Below are 24,811 nucleotides of genomic sequence, written 5' to 3' on the forward strand. Positions count from 1 at the left end.
AAAAAAAAAAAAAAAAAAAGGAGATAGCCTACATCATCTATTTTCTTCTCTTTTTACACGTTCGAGAGGAGAAACAATATGTAGGAGTTCAGCACCAGATCCGAGATCCAGAAACAGTTAGAAGATGGACTGCTGATCTTGCAAGTGCTAAAAATACCGTCGTAACTATCTGTTCTCCCCAAAGATAGTTAACTCTTTAAGATGCTGGGGGGCCCTCTGCATCTCCAACAAGCATGGAAGGCAGTAACAGAACAAAAACGAACCCCTGCTCCTCTGGTGGGTGTGGATACCTCTAGAACAGCCACCCTCATTCTTGCTGTCTATTTTTCTATTGACTTCAGTGATTTGAGCTTTTTTCAGCTGCAAACACTTCAGTGAAACCTTTAGTTTTCATATTCTTTTGCACCGCGGGGTTGGTTCATCCACTCTGCTGAGTTGTGTTCTGCTAAGGGAAGTAGAGGAGGAACCTGCTAGATTCATCTATCTAAAGGGCAGAAAAAGCACTAACCTTCCCTGCAAATACCTTTTCTTCTGCTCAGTTCACATACGTGACCATTTCCATGCTTCCCAACTGCATCTTAGTGATTTTTTTTTTTTTTTTAATTAGAGGTACTAGCAAAAAAGTACACTACTCAAAAGAGGCACATTTCACCTGCCGCTGTTGTGGTTTTTGCTGCCTGGTTTTTGCTGCCTGCCTGCCCTCTCTCCTTCTCGTGAGCAAAGCTGAGTGCTGTCATATTTGACATCCAGATGTACAGGTACCAAATGCAAACTCTGCACGTTTTTCTTTCGTTGAAATCGAGCCACCGCATCCCAGAAGCTCTGCACATGGCTTCCGTCAACAGTCGCTAAGAGTTTGCCTAAAGGCTCAAGTCAGGAGGCTGAAAGGATGCTCCTTTCTTAAAATTACAGCTGGTGTAACAAGTCGTAACAGAACAGGCTCAAGGTGACCCATGTGGCTTGTAAATAAGTTTTAAAATGCAGTTCCAGAAGGTATGAAGTGCAGCGAGCATGGATAACTAACTGTGCGATCAGCACGTAAACACAGCGGCAGTCTCCAGGGGTGACACTTCCGTGACTGCTTTTCAAAAGTGACTTCTCAAAGTTTCTCCAAATCTGCTTTGGCCAAGACAGTTTAGATAGAAAAACAGGCATCATCATCTTGAAACTTGATGCTATCTGTATCACGGAATCTAATGCCCCTTAGTTTGATGTTAAAGGCTCACGTTTTACGATCTGGGAGAGGCAAAAGGGAAGAAAGAAGAGCAAGAAGGAGCACAGTGGCTGCCCAGAGTCCTTTCATCTGCTGAAGAAAAAGATTCAGCAAGAGTATCCACGTTTGCACCCTACAGTCCTCCCCCGGTGAATGCAAACAAACCTAAAGACTAAGCTCCAACTTTGCTGTGATTACTTCCACAGTCAATATTCCTGAATTTCACTAAAACTGCCTGCAAGGGAAAAACATGCAGTCGTTTACACCGAGGAAGGGTTGGATTCCTTCCATCTGCAGGAGACCTCCTCTCAAACCTTTAACCAGGAGTTTCCCTTCCAAAGAAAGGGCAGATAGGCGTTGGTATTTTAGCTGCCGACTCAGTGAGTGACTCTCTGGCTGCCCTAAAGGACAATCGCCCTGAGCTTATAAACCAAGGCTCCACAATGAATTTAGCCAGAAGATGTTCAGTGCGAATGGCTAAAACTTTTTGCAACTGTGGATTTTTTGGAGCGTACAAAAGGAGGTGGAGCCAACCAACCCCGAGCAGAACTTCAGGCTTTATTTAGCCAGATAAGCTCATACGCCAGGCGGGCTCTGGGAATCATCAACCCTACATATTTAAGAAGCGTTATTAAGGCCTCAATGCACTGTCTCCATCTGCCGACAGCAGCGACCTATATTCCAAGAAACACAGATGAGCAAAAAGTAAAAACCCCATTAAAAGCTTTTTGTCAACTTATTTGGAAGCCTATTTTGCATTAAATAAAGGTTACACTTCATACCAATGTTATATCATGCTCTCTTGCAAGTGAAACATTGAAATCTCTTCAGAAGGAGCATTAACCAGAATTTACAAAGTGAGGCTGAACTTAAATCACATTTATACAGGATCACACTCATTAATGGTGGAAAAAAACATACAACTAAGTGACACAGTTCAGGAGAAATTCAGTTGTACTGCTCTGCATCTCAAAAATGACTTTTTCTCCCTCTCTCACGCACACGGGTATATACGAAGTACCATTCCCAACCTATAGCAGAGCCATAGATGGAATTGCAAGAAACCAGAACATCTATTATACAGTTATGGAAACACTGCAAGATTAGATTTCTGTAATCCAGTTTCTTCTGCAATATAAACATCTGACATCTCTAATCAGATTACGGGTGGCTAAGACCTTCCTTTCTTAATATTGCTTTTAGCTGTACTTGCCTGTAATCCCTTCAAAGTATATGACGTTTTCCAGTGATCCAAGAAAGACGTATTTACAAAACTAAACAAACAAAAAAACCCACTTGGTTTTGTTCAAGATGCATTTCCTTCTGAAAATAATTGATTGGGGAAACTATACTTCCAAAAGTCAGATTTTTTTCATGCAACCTGTAACCAGCAGGCAGTGAGCATCAAGAAACGTTGGTGCTGGATATAATGTATTAAGAAAACAGGTTCTGTTCTTTGAGCCAAGGTACATTGCATTTATACAAACACATGCTGCAAAATTACATTTGGCAGTAGAGAGCGCGAGTCCCTAATCTCAAATACAGCATTTATGTTTACAAAAACCTGTCATTTGAGTTTACCATCGGCGTTGTATGACTGTATGTAAGTAGCTATTGCAACAAAGCTGAAGTTTTAAAATAAGTGAAATAAAATAAATCCCTATTCAACAGATTCTGCTCTGCTTATTCTCAGCATTACTTCAAGCGGGCCGAGAGTCCCAGCCACATTCAGTGGATGCAGAGCTGCATTAAGTGTGCCCGGACTCCTGCTCTCCCCCCGCAATTCTCAGTTCAAACAAACAATACAGAACTGCAGCTTCACAGATAACCCAGAAGAAAGTTTGAAGCATGATTACATTCAGATTACATCAGCTCTACAGGAATACTACCCTCCACCTTCTACAAAGAGAAATTAGGCATGTCTGCAGAGCCGCACAGAGCCAGGCAATAGAAAGCCGTATTACGATTTGCTTCTGAAAATGCAGCTTCCAAAATTTTTATTGCCACAGGTTAGGTACAAGAGGTGCCCAATTTCTAAGTCTTACCTTCTGCCAATTTGTAAGTGGCAGAAAAAAAATGAAAAGCTACTTTAACTCGTAAGTGAGTCTTAACTGAAATAGGAAACACTGATAGACAAAATGCAAATTAGGCTCCACATTTCTGCAGTTACTCTCCTAAATCTAATGGTTCTTTAAAAAGCAATTAACTTAGTTAGCGCTAACACATTGTTTTTTAAACATACACAGATTTTATTGTTTAAAAAAGCTGAAGTAATTCTTGCATTCAGCCACAGAGTAAGACAAGGAAAAAAATAAGCTATTTTCAAGTCTCTTTTGAACGGCAAAGCAGCTATTTAGCTTAATCATTAAAATCATTTTCCATCATTAACCTCCCAAACATGCTACATAATAAAACAACCAACTAAGCTATAACACAGGTATTTACATTGCTTTAAAGACTCATAATTATAACTATCCAAAAGAAGGCCTTCAGTATAAACACAGCAATAGTCTTTCCCAATTAGCCTATTTTGCTAAAGAGATCAGACATTTCAGAAAACCCAGGAATAATTATATACTCTTGCAGTCAACTAAAACAAAGGATTTTATTCTTCGTGGACAGATAGAATACTAACAAAAGGAAAGCAATAAAAGTTTATGATTGTCACCCAAACTAGCAGGAACAGGAGTAGATTAAGAGTCGGTCCTTGGATCTTGGCCCAGCATTCAAGGGAGGCCAAACAGTAAAGCAAAGACTTGCTTTACTCATCCAGGACAAGTAGTTTGGGCTGTTTGTGTGGGAGAAAAGGTCAAACAATCCCGTTGGGCAGCAATAAAATTGCAGAGGGTTGGACTCTGATCTCAATAGGCTTTAAACTATGTAAGTAAGAGCAAGACAGTTGAGACTCATTTTTTGTTCATATTCCATCAAGTTTACTCTGACTCAGCACTGCAAGGACCCCGAATCAGGACTGCAACACCAACACCTAAAAGTACTCCAGCCTTTAAGTCACTTCTAGGGCTTGAACGTTTTTTGCTTGGCTGTACTTTTTTTTAACGAATTAAAAGCTCTTTCCCAATGCAAACTCACTTGAAAGTTAACCATTATTAAATCAACAGCACTTTTCTGCGCATAACTGCTGTCACTATACATCCTCAAAATTGCTCTTCCGATTGCCACATTAAGCAGATCTCCTGCATCAAGCTCACTAGCAGGATACCTGCAGCACTCTATTACAGAGAGATAAGATATACGGCATATACATTATGGAGTAGTTCCGTATCTGCCCCAATCCACCACCAAGATGAGAATCTGATCTCCTGCTAACCCCACGCTGACTCCTTTAGAGGAACCGCAGCGAGGCGAGCAGCAGCGAACATAAATACTCTACCTGCTGTTGGGAATTGTAGTCGAAGAGCCCCACAGTTGCTGCAGCTGAGTCCACAGGTACTTGAGTGCCAGAATAATCAAACTGAAGAGGCTCCATGCCAACGTGCTCCATGGGATCCAGAGGAACACTCTGGGACTCCATGTTGGAGAAATCCTCCACAGGCTTGGCACCATTAGTACTTGCCAGCTGGGCTAAGCCCTCTGATCCATTCTGGTTTGGACCCAGAAGATCCACTTCACTAGCAGAGTTCTGGCAATTGCCAGGTGTACGGCTGCACAAAAAGGAAAGACCTATCAGTAAGCGCATTCATTTAATGCAACATCAGATAGTGTCAATTAACAGCAGCAGGTACCTGCACTGGCCAGAGTTGCTTCTGGAGATGTTATATAGGAAAAGTAAAAATGGAGGCTCTGACCTACTTCTCTACATGAATTCTTCAACACAATGTGCAAATAATAATTTAAAAAGCATACAAAAAGCACACAGAACTAACCAAATAAATCCTCCTCCCCACCAAGACTCACTATAACGTACATAAAAACAAATTCAATTTCACTTTTCTCAAGTGAGGAAAGAGTCAGCCATGACCAGACAGGATTTCAAAGCTGCCAAAGTTATTTTTCATAAACCTATACAGCAACTATTTACAATTTAGTCCTCTGGCACTGCATCTCACTTTAAACTTTGCTAAAGTAGCTGTCATGGTTTCCTAATTACCTAACATAAGCACTGAAGTGAGGAATGGTTCATCTCAATTTGAGGACCATCAGTATGTGTCTCACAGCACATTTGTTTTGCTTTTACAGTTTTCCTTTATGTCAACACAAGGCACCACGAGTAGGTAGGCTAGCAAAAATTTCAAAAGGCTGTAATTTCTTCAGAACTGCATGGAAAAAAAAAAAAAAAAAAGAAGTCCCAAAACCCAACAACAGTTTAGACTACTATGTAAGCCAGATCAACATCTTCAGTAGGTATTTCCACAGGAATCCCACACAAGGCAATTCAAAATTAGCATGCAAATAAAACAAAAATATATTATACAAAACCAGGTCTGCGCAAACAGGCGAGAGCTATGAGTTTCCCTCTGCCTTCCTGCAGTGTTTCCCCGGGCACAATGTGGTACGGCTACAAAACTGTTTCAATGAGCTCTTTCACTGCTTGTAACAGCAGAGAAAATCTTAAGGGTGACACTAATTAATACCTAACGATGCACATACCTGAAATCTTTGACATCTGCGTCGATCCCATTCTGCACAGGCAAACCATTTGTTTTATCCATCACATCCCCCTCCTCCTTCAGATCTCCTAATTTATCACCATCAAACGTGCCCTTATTTTTCTTATCTCCTTTGTCATTCTCATCATTCTCTGCATCCCTTGGCCCCTAGGCAAAAAAGACATTATTTTAATAAGTCTAGTTTCCAGATCAATTTTACTTTTTTTTTCCCAGAGATGGTAGCAAATCAAAGAAACATATCGTAATGAAATAAGTCACTTTCAAACATTAGTTATAACAAATAATAAAATTAAAAAGCCAAATAGTCAGCCACAGTTGAAGAACAGAATTTAGTTTTCATTTTCTTCCAAAAGAGATTTTATCATTTCTTCTGTTTCTTATTATTAGCTAATCAAAGTCTGACTCTGTCAGCAATAAACTCCCGCCCCCAACCTTGAAATAATTAAAAACACACACACACTATCCAAATCCTCTTTCTAAACGGACCTTAAGCACTTCAAAATTATTTCAGCAGCTTCTAAATACGATACTATGGACAGAAGGGCTACACAACTCAATCAGTGTGCCAGCAACCTCCTCGTAGTTGGACGTTACTGTGACTCGCACAGCAAACTCCCAAGGCACAGCACGTGTGCGAGCACTCAAGTCAATCGCTAACTTAACCATAGGTTCATTGTATCAGTGGTGTCACATCCGAAGCGTGTCTATCCTTGTATGTTTGCGTTTTATTTCACTTGGGAGGAGAATAAAGGCTGATGATGCCACGGGCAGAGTTCTGAATGACAAAAAGGAGTAAAGAACAATGTAATGAACGATACGGAACAGCAAGGAAAATGTAAACGTGTATCATGGATAGCTTTGGTGCCACCATGAAGACAGACATTCAGTCGCTGTCTTCCACTGTAACTGAGAAAAAAAGTACTTCGCACATGACGGGGCATTTGAATCCCATATCAACTAAATCATTTTTCCATTCTTCTCATTTGGGATAATTTGTTTTATATTTAGAACAAAAGATTGTTCTTAAGCAATCATCATCTGATATTTCTTCTTAAATAAAGTAATTGTTCATTTATACCAGAGAGCAGAATTGGAAATGCCAACTATAAATACAAGTTTCGGGTCCAATTCTCATCCACACAATGCAGCATTCGCAAACGAGACCCCGAGTTTCAGAACTGACATCCTGACCATTAACACTATAAAGCAGATACATCTCTAGCCAACTCTGTGTGACAAATTTTCTCCTTACTCTGACTGCTCAGCTTCCAAAAATCATCTTTTTTAGGCTCAAGGGTTCAACAAAATTATTAGGTAACCACTAACGAGCGACAAAAACGTCGATGATGATGGATGAGGGAAACCACAAATGGGTTTCCCCAAAGAGATGAGCGCAGTAGGTCAACAGTAACAAAGCTTCTTCACTTTTATGCTTTGCACCACTTACTGGACACCACTGAGCTATCAGGTACAGCTGGGATGCAGGCTTTCTTCCCAGTCTGGGGACAGGACTTGGGTCATGTCGCTTTCTTGCCACATCCTTGGATCTGAGATGGCAGTTACTGTGCTCCTTTCACCCCTCCGTGAAGCACGGTGACTAATGACGCCCTTTCTCCACGGGAAACAACATGCCCTTGAAAGCATTCCCATACTGGAGTGGCATTTCTAACTGCACGATGTTTTACCATCACTGTATGCATCTTTTTGTTCTTGGCAAGGAACAGAGCATCCACACGCACATTCAAAAACCACAGCATATACGTATATTTGCATACATTTCCAACCACAAGTTTAAGACGGCATTACTGCAGGTACGCTCATCCTCAGCATCAGGGAACGCTGGCTACCTTCACATCGCTACCCACCACCCATACTGCATTCTCTGCTCAAGAACAACTGTTATACTCGCTAGCCTACCCGCTTAAGCAAAGAGAACTAAATCAAGAGCAAATGAGATGAACAGGAAATATCTGTCTTTAGGAAGGGATTAGAACAAACAAAACAACAACAACAAACAAGCAGTAAATGGAGAAAACAACATAATGGGAACTCAAATTTCACAATTAGGCACACTTACAAATCCTCCTTTCCTTAGGCAGGAATCTCCAGGAGATGAGCTCAACACATACTCCACCATGCTAACTCCAAGTCCTCCACTCTCTGACCGTGGTGAAAGCACCGAGTTGACTTCACTATTCACATGAAAGCCCTGACCAGGTCTTCTCTGAACCATAATAGGCTGGGAAACAGAGTGATCTGGAACAAAAACATGTTTAATTCTTTTAAGTAGATTCAACTATTAAAAGGAGGCAAGTCATTAAATACATACTCTTTATTGTTTTAATTGTACTAATGAGTTCCAGCTTTTGGACTGATGATGTCCATTAGAAGGCAGCTGACCTTCCCACGTGTGAAATACTAGAACTTAGTGATAACTACATTCAAACACTGAAAAATATAAAAATTAGATTTCAGCAATTTAAGTCTCTAAATAAATGCTGCAGTTAATAGAAGAGCTTTATTAAAAAGAAAAACTAGAACTTTGCTTTTAGTATAGTGGAAAACAGGTAGTCTCAATTTCAACTGCAACTGTCATTTAGAACATCACTGTAAGGTTACATCATTTTATACTTGTTTCCTTGGTCATACAAAGTAGCACATTCATATTTCACAATTATAGTTTCTCTTTGCTGCTATTTCCTCAAGAAAAAGAAGTTTGAGAACTTCATTCTGTCTTCTTCACCCCTTGCACCAGCTCTATACCTTTATTCCCTCTAAAGCATGAATTTGATTGCAAATTCAACCCAAACTGACCAAGACTGTGTCCCTCCGAGTCCTTACAAGCTCTGCAAAAATTGCTGGCCATGGGGGAGAAGGTGACCTTGCATCCTCACTTAGGAAAGGGAAGAAGCACTCAGTCTCTGCCCATTCAAACTAGCAATCATCAGCAATGCAAAAATAATAGGCAGAAGATACAGTATTTGCCAAGGGATAGAGGAGGGGACATGGAATGGTATTGATCCTGTAGTTTCCAAATATTTTAAAGCAGGCATAAGCTATCAAGAGAATTAGTTCCATTCTGTTGTTGCTCCTAGTCAACATTTTCCTGCCTTCTCCCTCAAGCCAGCACAAACATCTGTGTGGCCACAAAGCGAAGTGGATTGAGGAAACTCTCCTTGATTAGCTTTCTCCCAGAAAAAAAGCTTATTTTAAGCCAAATCAATCCCCCAGTAGGTTTCATTGCACTGCTGCATAACCACTTGTACCATGAGCAGAGGAAGAAATGAGTGACTTGCATGAGACAGGACTGCTTCTTTTAGCAGCACTGGCTTTAAATATTTCCAAGCTACAGCTTCAACTATAGCAATGAAGAAATAGAGCTATGTGAGAGGACTGTAGTGCATACTTTGGTGGACACGGACAAGTGGGAAAATGGATGGAACGAAAGGTATCTTACAGAAAATCAAGCTTCATTAGTTCTGCTGCTCATGGAACAAAATAGTCTTCTGGCCAAGGACACCTCTACACCCCACCTCCTCCAAGTTCCTCTTCTCTGTGGAAGTGACCTTGAGCAACTGCTCAGACCATGACTGTCCTCTTCCTTTTAGATGAGCAATAAGGGGAAACTATTACTTCCCTGACTCATGACAGCTGTGCAGGGCATGGCCCAGGAATAAAGGCTGCAAGATGCATTGGATTAATTGAAAATAAACAAAGGAAGAGATGAGACTGAGGACTTTGACTCATGGACATTTGTGATCAGCAGGTGTAGGAGGTTACCTCCTCCAGACGTCTACCCTGCTTGTCTAGTGGATATAACTAGCCCGACAACAGAGGCAGCAAAGGAGAAAGTCTCATTCAACTATTGCTGCTCGGAGTCCAGCGCAGCCCTGTAATCCACCCTCAACTTCAGTTTATATTAATGCAATCAGGCATGAACTGTTGTGGTTGAGGACTGGATGCATGTGCTGCTACGGAGATCCACTGTGGGCAGGCAAGTCGGACAGCCAGAGGCAGTAACTCCCTAAACGTCCCCAGTACCAAGTCTTCACAGTTTGCAGATCACAGCCAAGATTCCGCTAATCAGATCTGGAGCAGCTATATCTCATTTTCCAAAAAAAGACAAAAAAAAGAAAAAAGCAACAAAAATAGCCATTTTGAAACTTAAACAAGAGTAAAAAAGTGTTCTTGTCACATAATTTTCTCTAGAATCCAGTCTTTCTGCCCCAAATACTTTCATCCCCAAGGAAACAATTTTTTTTCTACAGAAAAACAGCAAAGTTGCTCTAAATCACATCTTCCCTGGAGCTACAGTTCTGTGTAGTTGTTTGGAAACTGCACAAGATACTCAGCAGTATCTAGGGAGTATATTCAGTGCATATAAAGAACAGAGGAAATCAAGAGTAAAGGGTTAGCATTTCACACGCAGCACATGCACATGATTTTTTGCTACTTAACTAAAACAAATCCAAATAGTCTCCCTTTAAGTTCAAAATAAGGGAAGTTTTCTGATCCAAGAACTAAATTATTGGCAGACAACTTCAGTACTACTAATCTGAAACGTCATGGCATTCAAGTCTTTTTTTTTTTTTTTTTTTTTTTTTGTTTGTAAGCAACATGAGCATTTATTCTTCCTTAGTATAGCTTTCAATTTTACATACACTTTTTTTTTTTTTTTTTTTTTTTAACTGGATGTTGTTGGGCTTTGGTTAAACATTCACAAAAATTGCTTTTTTCACTAATCTTGTTCTCTAACAACAAGTTTAAATTAAAATTTTAACGGCAATCTAAAAATTTTAAGCAGATAAACCTAAGGGTATGACAAGTTCACACCAGAATCTTTCCATAATTACAGATATCTTAACACTATGACAGAGCAAAGTGGGCTTTTAAAGTTTTCTACTATGTGAAACAGATGGTTTTAAAAACTTTTAAAAGCCATGTCATAAAAACTGGCCAGCATTTTTGAGTAGATGAGTTACATATTTCTATATTCAATTCCACCTGAATTAAAGAAATAATTGAGCTACCTGATGTTCCCCAAGCACTGTCTCTCCACTGATCTCCCAGAAATATCCCTTTTGGTCCATCTTTGCTGGAATCGTCAGATTCCCAAAACTTTTTACCCGGCAACAGCTGCTGCAATTAAAAAAAAAAGAACAAAAAAGACAAAACACACACAAAAAAAACAAAGCGTGATTAAAATAAGTATAAAATGCAAACATAAACCATAAGCATCTCCCTTCCATACATGAAGCAATCATTAAACACAAACTGATACATGCTTTTAATCAAAATACTTATATACTCTTAGGACGACAGCCATAAAGCAACTGCGACAATAATTCAATCTCAGCAATCCTCTTACAATCTCACTTTATGGGCACACGCACGCACGTGCATACACGCCACGTTCTCCAGCCTCCAAACACAAGAGCTGCTTGCAAGAAAAGTATTCAGCAGAAACACTGTTCTGTATCTGTATCATAATGTAATGTAATCGTAAGTATCACAATGATGCAGACTTGCACCTGGGTTGGGAAGACACCCATAAACGGTCCAGCAATTCCAAGAGAAATCCTTGCGTACAAGTCCTGAAGCTCCGATCCCAGCAGGGACAGGAGACCTCGAGAGGTGCCAAGAGCTCTTACTTCTCGCTTATTTAATGACTGCTGAGTGCTCTCGAGGCTCTGAAGGTTATTTGTAAACACTAACAAGAGCGAGCAGTTCTGGGCCACTGCACCTGCCACGCATGTATCGTTCTGCCCAGACGAGGAGAAAAAGGTTACGCACTTACTGCGAAGGAGATCGAAAGCCATCGTTGGCTTGCAGGAATTCAAGGAAGACTGCACCGCACCGAAGTTCAGAAGATGGCAAGAATGATGCACCGATTCAGCAGATGCATTTTGAAAATACCATTCGTGCACAGGAAATACCTGCCACGTGGCATCTATACGCACAGCAAGGGGAATTTCGAGCCCCATTTAAGTGCCTTACATGTGAAGCATACAGTCTCCAAATTAAGTCTTCAGGCTGAAGGAGATGCAGCATAATTCAGGGCATTTGTTGCAGGTAGCAAAAGAAAAATGAGCCTTGATGGATGAATTTGGAATAAAACTAAAGGAACTGGAAGATTAACAAGCACTCACATAAGTCTGTTTGGAATTACCATAGCACAAGAATCATCAGATTAGTCAATGCCTCCAAAATATTATACACATTGGTAATTGTATAACCTATCAGTAGATGTGTAAATTTAAGGCTAGAGTGTAACAAGGTAAACACTTAAAACAGCTGGGTGAAGAGAAAGCAAACAAATGTTTTAAAAGAGCTCATAGCTTTCACTGTATTATGGTCTGAGGGAAGACAACCCCAAAAGTGGCACTTGCTATTTGTTTTTTCACTTGAGGAAAATCTGTTTATTCAGAAACTCACTGTAAAGCAGGTCTGTATGTCTGAGGATAAATCCTAGGTTCACAGGTTTGGATAACCAGGGGCAACTGGTTACACAGAAATCAGATTCTACAATGAAAACAACACCAATTTGACCTAGCACAGGAAAAGCAAAATTCCTGCTAAATTCTGCAGAACTACTACAGAGTAGACAGCAATTATGTTCGGTTATTTAACTAACAACCAGACAATGATGCTGTTGCCTAACATTTAAAAGCTACCTTGCTTTCTGCAGTCAAATTAATTGAGAATAAGATCCATTCAGGACTTAAACAGAGGAGCTGATGAAAGGAAAAGGGGGAAGAAAATAAAGCCTCATGTGATCCCTTTGGAAAAAGCTTGCACAGATACAAGACGGAGAGCAAACAAATGAAATAATGAACAAGACTCAGCGCAGAAGCACTGCTGCTCACGTTGCTCTCAGTCGCACCTCAAGCTATCTAATGCACAAATGTGAAAATTTTAAGGCAGCAGAGACCTGCTCCCAGCTCCTCAGCCAGCATTGCTTCTGCTTACTGCTCACCTTGAGCGAGACCCATCACAGGAACATTTTGCTGCAAGTGAAGTATTTACATATGCACCTGTATATGAGGGTAAAAAAGAAGCAATTCCAATTTACAGAGGCAGAATTAATGTTCCCATATGACCCAAGAGTAGTAAGAGGTACTGCTGTTTTAACTCCCAGCCCACACTGGAAAACAAAGTTTTCTCTTTCTACCCCTGTTTGCAGCAAGCAGAAGGATCACTGCAAGGCATCAGCAAATCACTCACAATTCATTAAAAAAAAAAAAAAAAAGAAAAAAGAAAAAAAGAAAAGAAAAACAGACTTGCAGGTGACTTTAGAATTAGTTATTGCATTGGAAACCCAGTGAAAGATTACCCATGGTTTTCTTAATAGTCAAACGACTAAAGCGGTGAAACTCGCACAGATTAACCTATTCCTCTGTTGGCACCGCAGGTTGGTATTGAGGGACTGAAGGAGCCAAGTCCATGCATATGTATTAAAAAAGACTAACACACATCAGGTGTGTTTAAAGTTTTTTTTCAGCTTCTGCCATGACCATATTTCATAAATGTCTTTTCACTCCTGCTGCCCCCATCCCACCAGACATAACTACTGTCTTCCTCATTCGGTGTCAGGGAAATTTTTTTAAGAGGAAAGCAATAGGAACCAGTTGACTTGAACTTTAGCTGCAGCTAACCAGTTCTCATTTCCTACGGCAATACCTAGAAGTGTGAAAGGATGCAATCTGTTACACAGTCACATCTCAGAAATAGAAGATGAGAAAGACCCTGGGCTTGCAGAAAGGAGGCAGGGAAAACACTGTGCAGAATATTTTCTATGCAATGAGAAATCATTCCTTAGTTTACAAGAAAACTGAACTCCTTCCATAACCTCTCGAGTTTCCAAAATGTTAGTAAGTTTTCCCCATGTACACACGAAAGCAATACTGGGCTCTACAGCTATCAAGAATATTATTTCTTCTTTAATGTAAAATGCAATTTTAAACTTGGTCAAGAAATTGCGTAAAATGTAAGAGGAAACCTACATTTGTATCCATGGACCAGTACAGAAAGATGTGAGTGGGGAGCCCAGCAACTGTCTGGCAAGGGTGTTCAAAGCAATATCCACTCTCAACATTTTTAAAGCAATCCTAAAATCTGGACCAAACAACTGAAGGCTATAGTTATTCTTCCTAAAAAAGTCTGCTGTAAGTAACTAAGTTCAGTCTTCTTTCTTGACTTTAGTGCTTTAAAATATCTAGTTTCTCAGGCAACATAAACAACAACAACAAAATGAGTTTTTTTTCTTCATTTCTAACCTTTTAAAGCTTACAACAGATTTCCAATCCAGTAGCTCTGGCAGAACTTTGCATTTTTAGCACAGCTATGGCTTACCAATTCCTGGCCTTCGGTGGCAACACCAGGTGAAGGCGAATATTCCCACTTCCTATAGCCCAGGATCAGGGCACGGTGCCTCTTTGAAGTCCCTCTTTAGAAAGAGCAACCTCTAGCAGCTCCATGTTACAAACTGGCATAAACACTTACTCGAAAAATAAGCAAAACTAACGCTTCTTATGAAGATCTGCTCATGAACTATAGCAAGGAGCTGTGTTATAAAGTGGAACCAACAGAGCAAGCTTTTACACAGATTTTGTTTGCTTTTTCAAATAGCTACTGACGTTTTCCTGAAAATACAAGCAGACTTCCACAAAAAGCAGTGAGTGCATGGAGGATGACCTGAGATCAGTTTATTCTTTTATTGTTTCATCAACTGCCAACCTTTTTTTTTTTTTTTTTTTTCTCCAAGGTCAAAATGCAAGCACTCGCCTCACTTAGCCACTTGATCCTGAGGAACTATACCTGGCCACCTTCCTATAAATTTGCAGTGAATTTACAGACAGGATTGGGTGGGGGCGAACTCTCTCTCCCTCTCCCACAAGCAGACACTTCTACCAAACAAACAACTTCAACTTTCCCGCTGTATTTTTTTTTCCCCTGAAGATAAAAATTAAGATTTCACACTGTAAGCTTTGTACTGTTAGGGGAAAATAAATAAATAAATAAAAACATGGAATATCAGAATAATGACATTTAACTTCCATACTGATTCTGTTTGTATTTACAAGGGGGGGGGGGGGAGACAATATTAGGCAATGGAGATCCTTGTACTGTCCAACCAGTACTGCTCCAAAGTTAGAGGATTAGCAAAGGAAGCAGTAAACGTCTTGTACTAGAGTTATGAAGATGCCTCCAAGATAAAGAATTTTTCCCCAGTAAGGGTTTTCATTGCAATGGAGGGGAAGGGGGGATAGAAAAATAAAATGAAAACAAAAAACCCCCACCTATACACTTATTTTAAGCGAAAACTCCCCCAGTTCTTCAGGTCGGAAATTAAGAAAGAAAAATGCGGTAGGTTACAAAACTAGTTTAATTGTTCCTTGTCTTTATTAAAAATTGACCCTATCTAGTATGAAAATAATCCCTCTAAGCCCTCTTACAGAGGACTTAACCGAGTTAGGCCAATATTCAATTTAGCGGGGTGAGGGGCACCTTGCACATCCACAACAGCAATTCTACAATCAACAAGAGCCAGCGCACATAGATCCCACCGAGATGGGATTACGAATTAGACAAATTAAGTAAACCAATCGCCTTTAGACAAGGCAAATATTAAGACAAAAGAAGCCATCTGTGCCACAACATAGCCGTGGGAGAACCGGGTTTAGCTGTGGCAACATATGTGTGAATGCAGGCTCTGCTTCCTTATGCTATATTCGAGCAAGCACCGTAGGTTTGCAAACAGTAAGATGTTATCTCCTCTATAAAACACTGCCATCCAAAAGGCAAACAAGATAGCAGGACGCGGCACACAGCGGGCAATTCGAGCTGGGACTCCCCAGGCAGCTACGCCAACGTAAAAGCCAAAAGGAAGGGTATTGTCATCCCATCCCAAAAGCCAGCAGCTTTCTGCTGGATCGCAGAGTTAAGCTGGCGCCCGGCAGCGTCTGATAAACACAAGAGCTAACGCTGAGAAAAGGGCAAGACGGCACGATGGGGAACAGAGCGGGGAAGGTGAAAGAGCTCCACCTTAGCAAGATGGCAAGCCATTATATGGTGCATAATGTAAGTGCATTTCATTGAACCTATAGCCTTAAGCTGCCTTTCCCTAGAAGCCAGCACTGGCCTAAGCATTTCTCGTTGTGATCTTGCTCAGTCGCTTGTCCCCAGCCACGGGTGACCATCGTCCTTTACAAACACGACCTCAACGCTCCAGTGTTCATGGCTGCTGGCATTAGATACTTAAAAAAAAAAAAAAAAAATAGATAGGGCCATCATCCAGATCTTTCAATACTCCCCAGCTGCCGGTGAATCATTACTTTGTGAGAGTGCACTAAAGTCATCTTTAGTGGAAAGCGAAGTCATGCTTTCGGGGTCTGGATTTGTTTTTGAATCAAATAAAAGAATGTCTAGGCACCCTTTGACAACTAATCCGCTTAAGGAAAAAATAAACAAAAAAATACGCACTGGCTGCTGGAGAAGCAGGATTTTATCTAGGACCCAATCAACTGCATCAGGGAGACACATAAGCAGGGACATGGTGTGCCACATCTCACTTTGGCCACTGCTGTTTAAGAGATCTGCTACAACGAACCGCGACCCCAAGTGAGGAGATGCACTAGAACCTGGCAGACGGCAGTGCAGAGCACAATAATTAAATGCCTGTCAGATGAAAACAGAAAATATTACTAGCTTGTCTTTTCAAGAGTAGGAGGAGTCACTGTTATCCCAGATATTCATACTTCAAAGTTTTCAGTCCAACTCCCCCAGTTTTTAAGTTAAGAACCCATCAGTTGCCTAATGTTTTTCTGCTCCCATGCTCCCCCCGCAACCCTCCCTGGATTAAGCTGCAGCTAGTGACTCACCCAGCTGCTCTTTTATTCTAGATACAGGCTTATCTCTCAGCATGACCTACTACCACATCAAGAACGTTGCAGTAGTTCAAAATGCCTGTAGGACACTGATGACAAAGACAAATAACACCTTATGGTATCTATGCACCGTCCAGTAGACCAAAAAGATGCTGCAAGAACACTTCATATTGCAAAGCTCCAGATAAGAGGGATTTAAGTGAAGAAAAGCAGATATCTACCTCCACTGTCTTCAAGAACTAAGATGAAAAATAACTTACACAGCTCACATTAAGTCTCAGATAAGTATCCCTTGTGTGATCAAAGGCCTCAGACCACAAGAAGCATGGACGCATATTCTGATCTACACCCATTCTCCGCAGTTCTTCTACTTCCTTTCCCAACTGCTACTCATCATCTTCCTTCATGACTTTCCAGTTCAACCTCTGGTGAGAAGGGAAGTTTCACATACAAGTATTGAAGATTTCATTACACTTAAGCAGTTTTTAGTAAGGCTTCACAATGTTTTCCTTTATTTATCCCCATATCTTCCTCCTTAACTAAAATAAACTGGACAAAGTGCTGAAAAGGGGGAAGAACATGTGCCTTTTGGAAGACAACCTTCAGCGCTAATGACTATGTCCACTATGAATGTCCCAAGTCTTTTCCATTTTAAAACAGGGCAAAAAGCTACTCTGCTGCTTTCCTTTTCTGTCTCATGTTTACAAAATTATTACACTTGGATTCACAGAGAAATTTAGGAAGGCACAAGGTCGGCTACAGTGGGGGAAGGATGGAGTTTTGAAGACTGAAAGGACTACAACGCAGATGAAAGCTGTGGGTTTTGAAACTATTCTTAATTTCCTCAGATTAGGCTATCCGTTCATCACAAATCAAAAGTTATTATCCTGCTGCCAAAATTCAGATAAGACATTAAATTGTTTGGCAACCCCCCTTTAAAAGCAAGCTCCGATTTCTTCGGCAGCACAAACTCCTTAAGCTGCCACAATTAGGATGGCAATGTTGCTCACTGAGAAAAAAGTCTACCAAAAAGAAAGCAAGATAAAAAGATACCCTAAATGCTTTATTTTCCCAAATGTAAAAAGCAAAACACACTTTTCCTCCTCTTTCTCCTCCAGGGTTTTTCACATCAGCTCGATGTTTGAGATTATTAACGCTTCCTACAGGTAAGGCTCAGGAGTTTTTTTTTTAAAAAAAAAAAAGAAATTCAAACCACATTTCCTCTTCTCCTCACTCACATCAGACTTAAAATTCTTTTCAGTATTCTTAACAACTTTTTCAATGCATCCTCCTTCATATTCAACACAAAAAAAACCTAAAACACATCAGTGCCTTACTACAATAATGTCTGAACAACAAAGAGATGAGGCATGCTGCACAGCACCGGAGTCTTTAGTTAAAAAAACCATATCGTCTTGAAAGCCAATACTTATATCCTGCATTGATCTCAGTTTACATAGCTCTTTTACTTGGCTGGCCAGATGCATGTTCTACCAAGGATATTGAAATATCTTAGGAAATGCAGAGATACCTAGTACAGAAACGCAGCGGATAATGAAAGGAAATTCCATGGGGACTGAGGGGAAAAAGAAAAGAAAAGAAAAACGAGAGAAACAATAAATATTGTCTTAGCTTAGACAAAGGAAAGGATGGAGTGTCATCTGTCCTAGAGAAACACGCTTACTCCAATACGTGGACAAGCATAATGACAAAAGGAAAAAATCTCCAAAATTCCTACATCCCGGTTGCAAGATTAATATAAGTAAATAAAAGAATCATCATTTGGAAATTTCAGCAAAGTAAACCTCACATCCTCAAAAGCAGAAAACAGTACTTCCCTCCCAAAAAAACTCCACGATGTAAGCGAAGAGTGGGTAAATATCGATGTATTCAGGAATGCCTTTAGGCATTTAAATTAACACAAGCTAATGCCTTATTAAGTACAAAACAAGCGCTATACTTACTCTTAATAGTCTTAGGGAGGCTGTGTACGTCATGTCTGAAAACAAACATCTTATCCAAGTGATATGTCTAAAAAATAAATATTTATATGTATACATACACACACACACACACCCCCTAAAAGAACATTCACACCACCATCATTCCTCTGACATGTTTCATACCACATGGAGACACATCAGCTGGCTGTTAGAAGCTTTAGATTGATTTTTAATGTCATGTTTTCTCCTTCATAAATCATTTTCATCTACTCTTTTAAGTCAATTGTCTCAATGTATGTTACTGTAACCTAGCAAAACTGAGATTTTCCTATCAGGCACCGTCAAGTTAAACTGCATCTTGGTATTACGGGCTTCCCAAGATGGAAGGAGAGAGGGATGCTGTAAGGCTCAATGAATTCCATGAGTTTTTCACCTGATAGGAGACCCACATACGGATCACCTCACATAATAATGCTGGTTTTATGTTTTCTCCAAACTGATCATTTCTGAAGTGTTCTTCTAGGGAATTAAAAAAAAAAAAAAAAAAAGATTCAAAAAGATTCATAAGCTCGACAACAAAGATAAGATGGACTAAAGATGCAGAATATGAACTGGTCTGAACTTGACAGACAGGAACACAGAAAGGAAACCTCTCCAAAACAACCAACATACATCAAACTAGTGGCTGACCTGCTGCACTTTAATATCTTTCTACAACACAAGTTTTTCTCATCTCTATTCTCCCACAAGCTTCTGAATGGCCTGGCTAAACAAAAAGGAAATGAGGCAAGGAAAAAAAAAAGAGAAAAAAGTATTTACATCCAACTTTCAGATACCTAATGCAGTCACATAAACTGAGTTGCTATTCTTCCAAGATGCCCTAAATAATCAAGTTACCTAGATAACTTCTTTTTAAACCATCATAGTTTGAAAACCATCACATTGGAAGATGACCCATCTTGGCCCAAATCTGCTGCTTGCTTACTGTACTGAGTGATTAAAATAACTACAATATTATAGAAAAACAGTAAGAACTGGAGAACTCACTACTGGACAACTTCTTCCGCTGAGTCCTTTGACCTGTCCAGACACACTTAGCACCTTTCCAACTCTAGATGAGGGTGCTGAGCTAATTCAAACACTAAACATAGTTCTGTGCTTTATGACAACAGCCAGTGGTGGCCAGGAGTCAAAATGGGGCAGAAGAAAATGGCACACAACTAAGTCCACAGTATTACGGGGTCTTGGGTCACCGTATCCCAAAATAAACAGGCTACAAGTATTGTAACGCTTGTCACAGGACATATTTCTAACTGTTCTTTTACAACCACTGTTTTACTATTTGATGATAGAACAGGTGGAGGACTTAGCTGTTCCTCCCACTAAGACTGATTCCAGCCCGACAGGTTTTGTACTTTGTTAAAACATATACACAAACACACACACACGCACGTGCCTCACAGTCATAACAGAGAACATTCTCGAGTTCAGAATCACTCCTACCAAGCTAAAAATCTCTTCCTTCCTCCCTCTAAAATACATTTTTTCCCCTATAGGTCATTCACTTACCTCTCCCATAGCCCTTCCTTCCAGAGCAAGTGCTTGAAAATCATGATTTAGTTCATCCATAGAACGCACCTATTTATAAATGAGTGAGAAAAATACATGATCAGTTGCTTGCCTTTCTTTTTAAGAAAGTCACAGTTTATCATATTTTTTTCTGATACAGACAGAGAACTATGTTCTAAATTCCAGTATATAACAAGGCAATTGGTGACTTACCTTTAAAACTCCCAGAAGCTAAAACTTATGCAGTGTTAATTTTTATACATGCACAAAAAAGGTAAAATAAGAAATTATTTAAGATACACAGTCTAATGCAGCCTCCTTTGCTAAGTTTATTGCAAAGATTTATATTTCACATCGAGCTGTATTAATTTCAGGTGATGAAGGAGTCAATACATAAGCAAGTAACTCAGGACCATTTCCTTTCAGGCCAAGTCAAATAACTCTTGTATAAAACAGACAGATTTATATTTAACTTGCATCAACATGAAAGAGAAACTGGAAGAGAGACAATGGTGGGAACAAAAAGCAAATTAAATGAAAAGGAAAAAAAAAGTCATTTGAAGCCAGGGGCAAGGGACAAAGAGAAAGAGAGCAAATAATGTCTTAAATTCAGTTGCCAATTTTAGCTACTATTCTCAAGCTGGCAAAACAAAGGTACAAAATGTATCATGGGGGTACAAAACAGTACAGCTACTGGGGGTGCAGGCCCAGCTTTGCTGAGGGGTGCAGTACGTGGATTTTGGGGATGATGAGAGGACACAGCACGTCAGAGTGAAGTCATGTATGGAGAAAGCTAACGAAGTAAGAGGGGAAGGGGAAGGAAAGACAAAATTCCATCAAAACATTGGGGAACCACTTCAAGTTAGAAATCTGCAATGTTACAGCTGCAAAAATGGATCCACACTTACTTTCCCTAAGAGGAGTATTACTGGTTAAGCACTTACACGAATGCACTTCTTTGCCATGGAACAATCAACCTTCCCATTAACATGTTACCGAGGTCATTTCTGTAGCTATACGTTTACTTGAGCAGTTATGTAATTTTCTGCTTCTGCTTTAGACCATGAGCTGATGAAAGTGGATTCAATTCAAATTAAAAAAAAGGGGGGGGGATTTAAAACTTTTAGCTAAAGAAATCACATTGAAAACGTAAAATAACAGGTTTCCTGATTTTCATTCCCAAATCTTACCAAGGCAATTTCCTACAGACCCTAAGCACTGAGTACATGTCCAGGCGCAGAGAAGAAACCTACAGACTTGAAGACAAAGCACAGAAGTACCACCACATACTAGGATTCAACCTAAATTATTGCCCTCCCAGATAATACACCCACGTTTAAGCAGTGCTTATGACAACAGCCACAAACACTTAAGATGGCACGTAAGCAATGCTACAGCTCCCACTCCACGTTTAGTAAACCCTGAGCAATCCACCAGATCTGAAACCCGCCTCTTCTAGACCAGCAGTAACAGTTTACATGACATTTATGAGTAATCTGCATGTCCTATTCACTGCGTTCCCTCACACAAGCTGCTTTTAGGATGCTGAAGATTAATAACACAATGTTTAGTCATGTCACCACAGAAGACTACAGCAGATGTTCTAGATGCTTTATATCACAAAAAGGCAACAATGATGCTAACGGTTTGGATGCTTGTGCACCCTCTTGCGAATGACCAGTGCTATGAGCAGCCTCACCATGTTCACTGACCTTAGGCCTCACCCTAGCTTGTGATATTCCTGCCGTTATTTCCAGCAGGACTGAGCCAAGGCTTTGTTATGAATGTTTTATTTCTATTTTAAGATTCAATATACTGCATCCAAGAATATAAAGAAAGCATTATAGATGACCTCCAGAAGTCCCCTCCAACCTAAACACTTCTACTGTTCTGTGACAACACTACTACACAAAGTCGCATTAATGATATATACTATATAACTTAATAATATGATGTATTTATGGAATATACAAATCCTCAATGGTCAAATGCTCAGTCACAGGGCATCAGAGTTTAAATAAGGCCTCTGCTGTGGCCCATATCACAGAGGTGAAGACGACGCGCACCGAAACCAGAAGAGCACTTTGCAGCAGCTACAGCACAGGACAAAGACTTTGCTCTGCTGTCAACTTCATCACTGATCTGCCAGCTAACATAGCCCACGGGTCCCAGTTCCCGCAGCTGAGATACCGGTTAACCAGACCAAGAGCTTCTGTGAAACATTTTAAGCTGAGCTTGTGGAAAGCGCTACGACATCCAGCCGTTCCAAGCCACACAAGCTGAACATTGGCAAATTAGTATTTAAATGAAAGGTCTGAATTACAGAAATGCTAAACAAAGAGGTTCAGCAGGTGATGTTCATTCCCATTACTACCAAAGCAATGTCCTAGCAACCCGCAGAGACAGCCACGATGGCACTGATCCAGCATGTACAACATTGTAGTGGAGAAGCAGAAGCTACTTAGTTCCTCTTTTCCCCGCAACTTGACCCAAACAGATCTACTCCCAAAGAGGGATGTTGTGCTGTGGGAGCCTTGAAACAAAGCTGTGACAAAGAACCAATCGTTATATTTATAGCATAAATCATGAGACTATTAAAAAGACTTTTTTTTTTTTTGTCAGATCCTAGCCCTAGCAGTTATACGCTGCCAACCTGAACCCCTCTTGCATCTTCAGTTGCACAAACTTCCTTGGTGAAAATACAGTTCAGAACATGTAGACAATTTCTAAATAAGACTTCCACTCCTCTCCTCAATCCCACCCACCCTCTTTTTTGATACTTAGGTCCTTTTCAAGGTCACCCTTACTCTACGAACGTAATTAATTTTTTTAATGCTATAAAACGTATAGTTTAATTTGTTGACATTAGATGCAAGCATATTTGCCCAAATACCTTGTTCAAATGTTTATTTGGAGCAGAAAAACAAGCTATCATTTACTTAAACCAATTGCAGCAGTGAAAATAGCTAACTGACATCCAGGTGTGAAGCCACGCTCCCATGCCGGCCTGAGTTCCTGGTGGAGAAAGGAGAACTGGTATAACTATTAACAGTATCATTATCTCCAATACTGCCAAAGCCTTCAGTGCAAGCTCCACCAGAAACCATGACGACTTAGCAATTCAGGTTCCATTAAGTGCTACTGTCCAGTAAGTGTATGTGGCTCCCTTCAGTGTTGAACATTTATCCGTTTGCAAAGTCAAGAAGCACATTTGTCTTCAACCAAATAATACCCTGATAGTTTATTACTACAGAGCTGGCGCAGAGACCTAGATAAGAGTGGTAAAGGGCATAAACGTAGCAGCTAAGTGCACTCCAGCTGCTTTATACCTGGTTCAGTTGTATACCTAATTGAGCACTTATTTTCCTCTCCTCTTAAGGGCCTGAAAGAAGCATTTCTTCAAACACTTTTAGATTGCAAATAACCATCCTAGCCTCCCTTGTTAAATGATACCCAGTGGAAATGGGCTGCCTATATCTCCTTCTCTAATTTACTTTGCCTTAGTCACTGTCAAAAGCAAAAATAATGCATCTGCTCTACCTGCTATCACAGGTCAGGTAACAAAACACACAATTCATTAGAGATATCTAAGTCCTACTCCTACTCATCTCCCTTTCATCAATCCTGGCAAAAACAGACAAAAGTATTTTTGAAATCAAATCTTTGTGCCTGACTTCTGGGCACTGTATGCTCAGACTCTATATATCACCAATTCTGAGGCCTCTCCTCTTGGTCATATAGCTCCTTAATCTCCGCTCACCATTTTATCTATTTGTTTGCAATACAGACTAGTTTATCATTCCCTTTTCAAAGACTGTACTCAAAAGGGCTTCTTCACAGTTCCCTCTTTTTGTAATACTAAATAACAATATCCCTTCCCCTCATTTTCTTACATGAGGATGTGCACAAATACCACAGGGTTCCTTCATTTTCCTTTCAAAGAAGGAACAGCAGAATTTAAAACCAAAGCCGTATCTTTTTACACACCTTAGTATTCCAAAAGGCAGGTAATATTCCGATGTTGAAGTTACACAAATACATCAATAGTCTTCCACTTGACTGGAATCTATTCCTGTTAACTCTCATTGCCCTGAAACAAACATGGATTTGTGAAGCAGAGCCACAATGGTCAACACTGCAAACAAGGAGTTCCACAAAGGAAAAAGAAAAGAACTTCTCCACAAATGAGCACTAAAGTGGGTAAGATTTAATTACCATGAAATCCGGTTCACCACTGAACCAGAATTTTGAAAGAAATCCAGAAGGCAATGCCAAGATAAATTGGCTACACAAGGAAGTGATGCCCTGACATCCAGATAATACATGATAACCTGGTTCCTCAGAGGAAGAAGTGATCTTGAGAAACATCAGGAATCTTATGAAGACAGGGCAGCTGTAGTCAGAATCGCTCAGTAAGTGATTCGACAAAAAAAAAATGACTTCTGCTTGGAGCCAGCAACACTCCCCAGCTGCACCTCCATTTCAACCTCTTGAGATACTCCACCTTTACAGAACTAAAGGCAAAGCAAAGCGCGTATCCCTACTCATTGCAAAGAACAGCTCCCCCTGCCT

General features: G+C 40.2%; 1 protein-coding gene across 7 annotated transcripts in view; it reads right to left on the reverse strand.

The window, feature by feature from the left end:
• Positions 1-24,811, reverse strand: part of PUM1 (pumilio RNA binding family member 1) — a 71,005-nt gene that overhangs the window by 34,261 nt on the left and 11,933 nt on the right. For 5 of the 7 annotated variants that reach the window (XM_085306220.1, XM_085306219.1, XM_085306218.1 and 2 more), the window contains exons 2-6: positions 20,240-20,308; positions 10,872-10,980; positions 7,919-8,097; positions 5,822-5,988; positions 4,605-4,875 (exon numbers count right to left, since the gene is read on the reverse strand). In XM_085306220.1, coding sequence (XP_085162346.1) covers positions 4,605-4,875; positions 5,822-5,988; positions 7,919-8,097; positions 10,872-10,980; positions 20,240-20,308 — 795 coding nt within the window. The remainder of the gene's footprint in view (positions 1-4,604; positions 4,876-5,821; positions 5,989-7,918; positions 8,098-10,871; positions 10,981-20,239; positions 20,309-24,811) is intronic. The other 2 variants (XM_085306221.1, XM_085306216.1) reach the window with 1 other exon arrangement.

This window comes from Rhea americana, unplaced genomic scaffold (assembly GCF_003343005.1).
Source record: "Rhea americana isolate MKP2758 unplaced genomic scaffold, rheAme1 scaffold_234, whole genome shotgun sequence".
NCBI classification, from domain to species: domain Eukaryota; kingdom Metazoa; phylum Chordata; class Aves; order Rheiformes; family Rheidae; genus Rhea; species Rhea americana.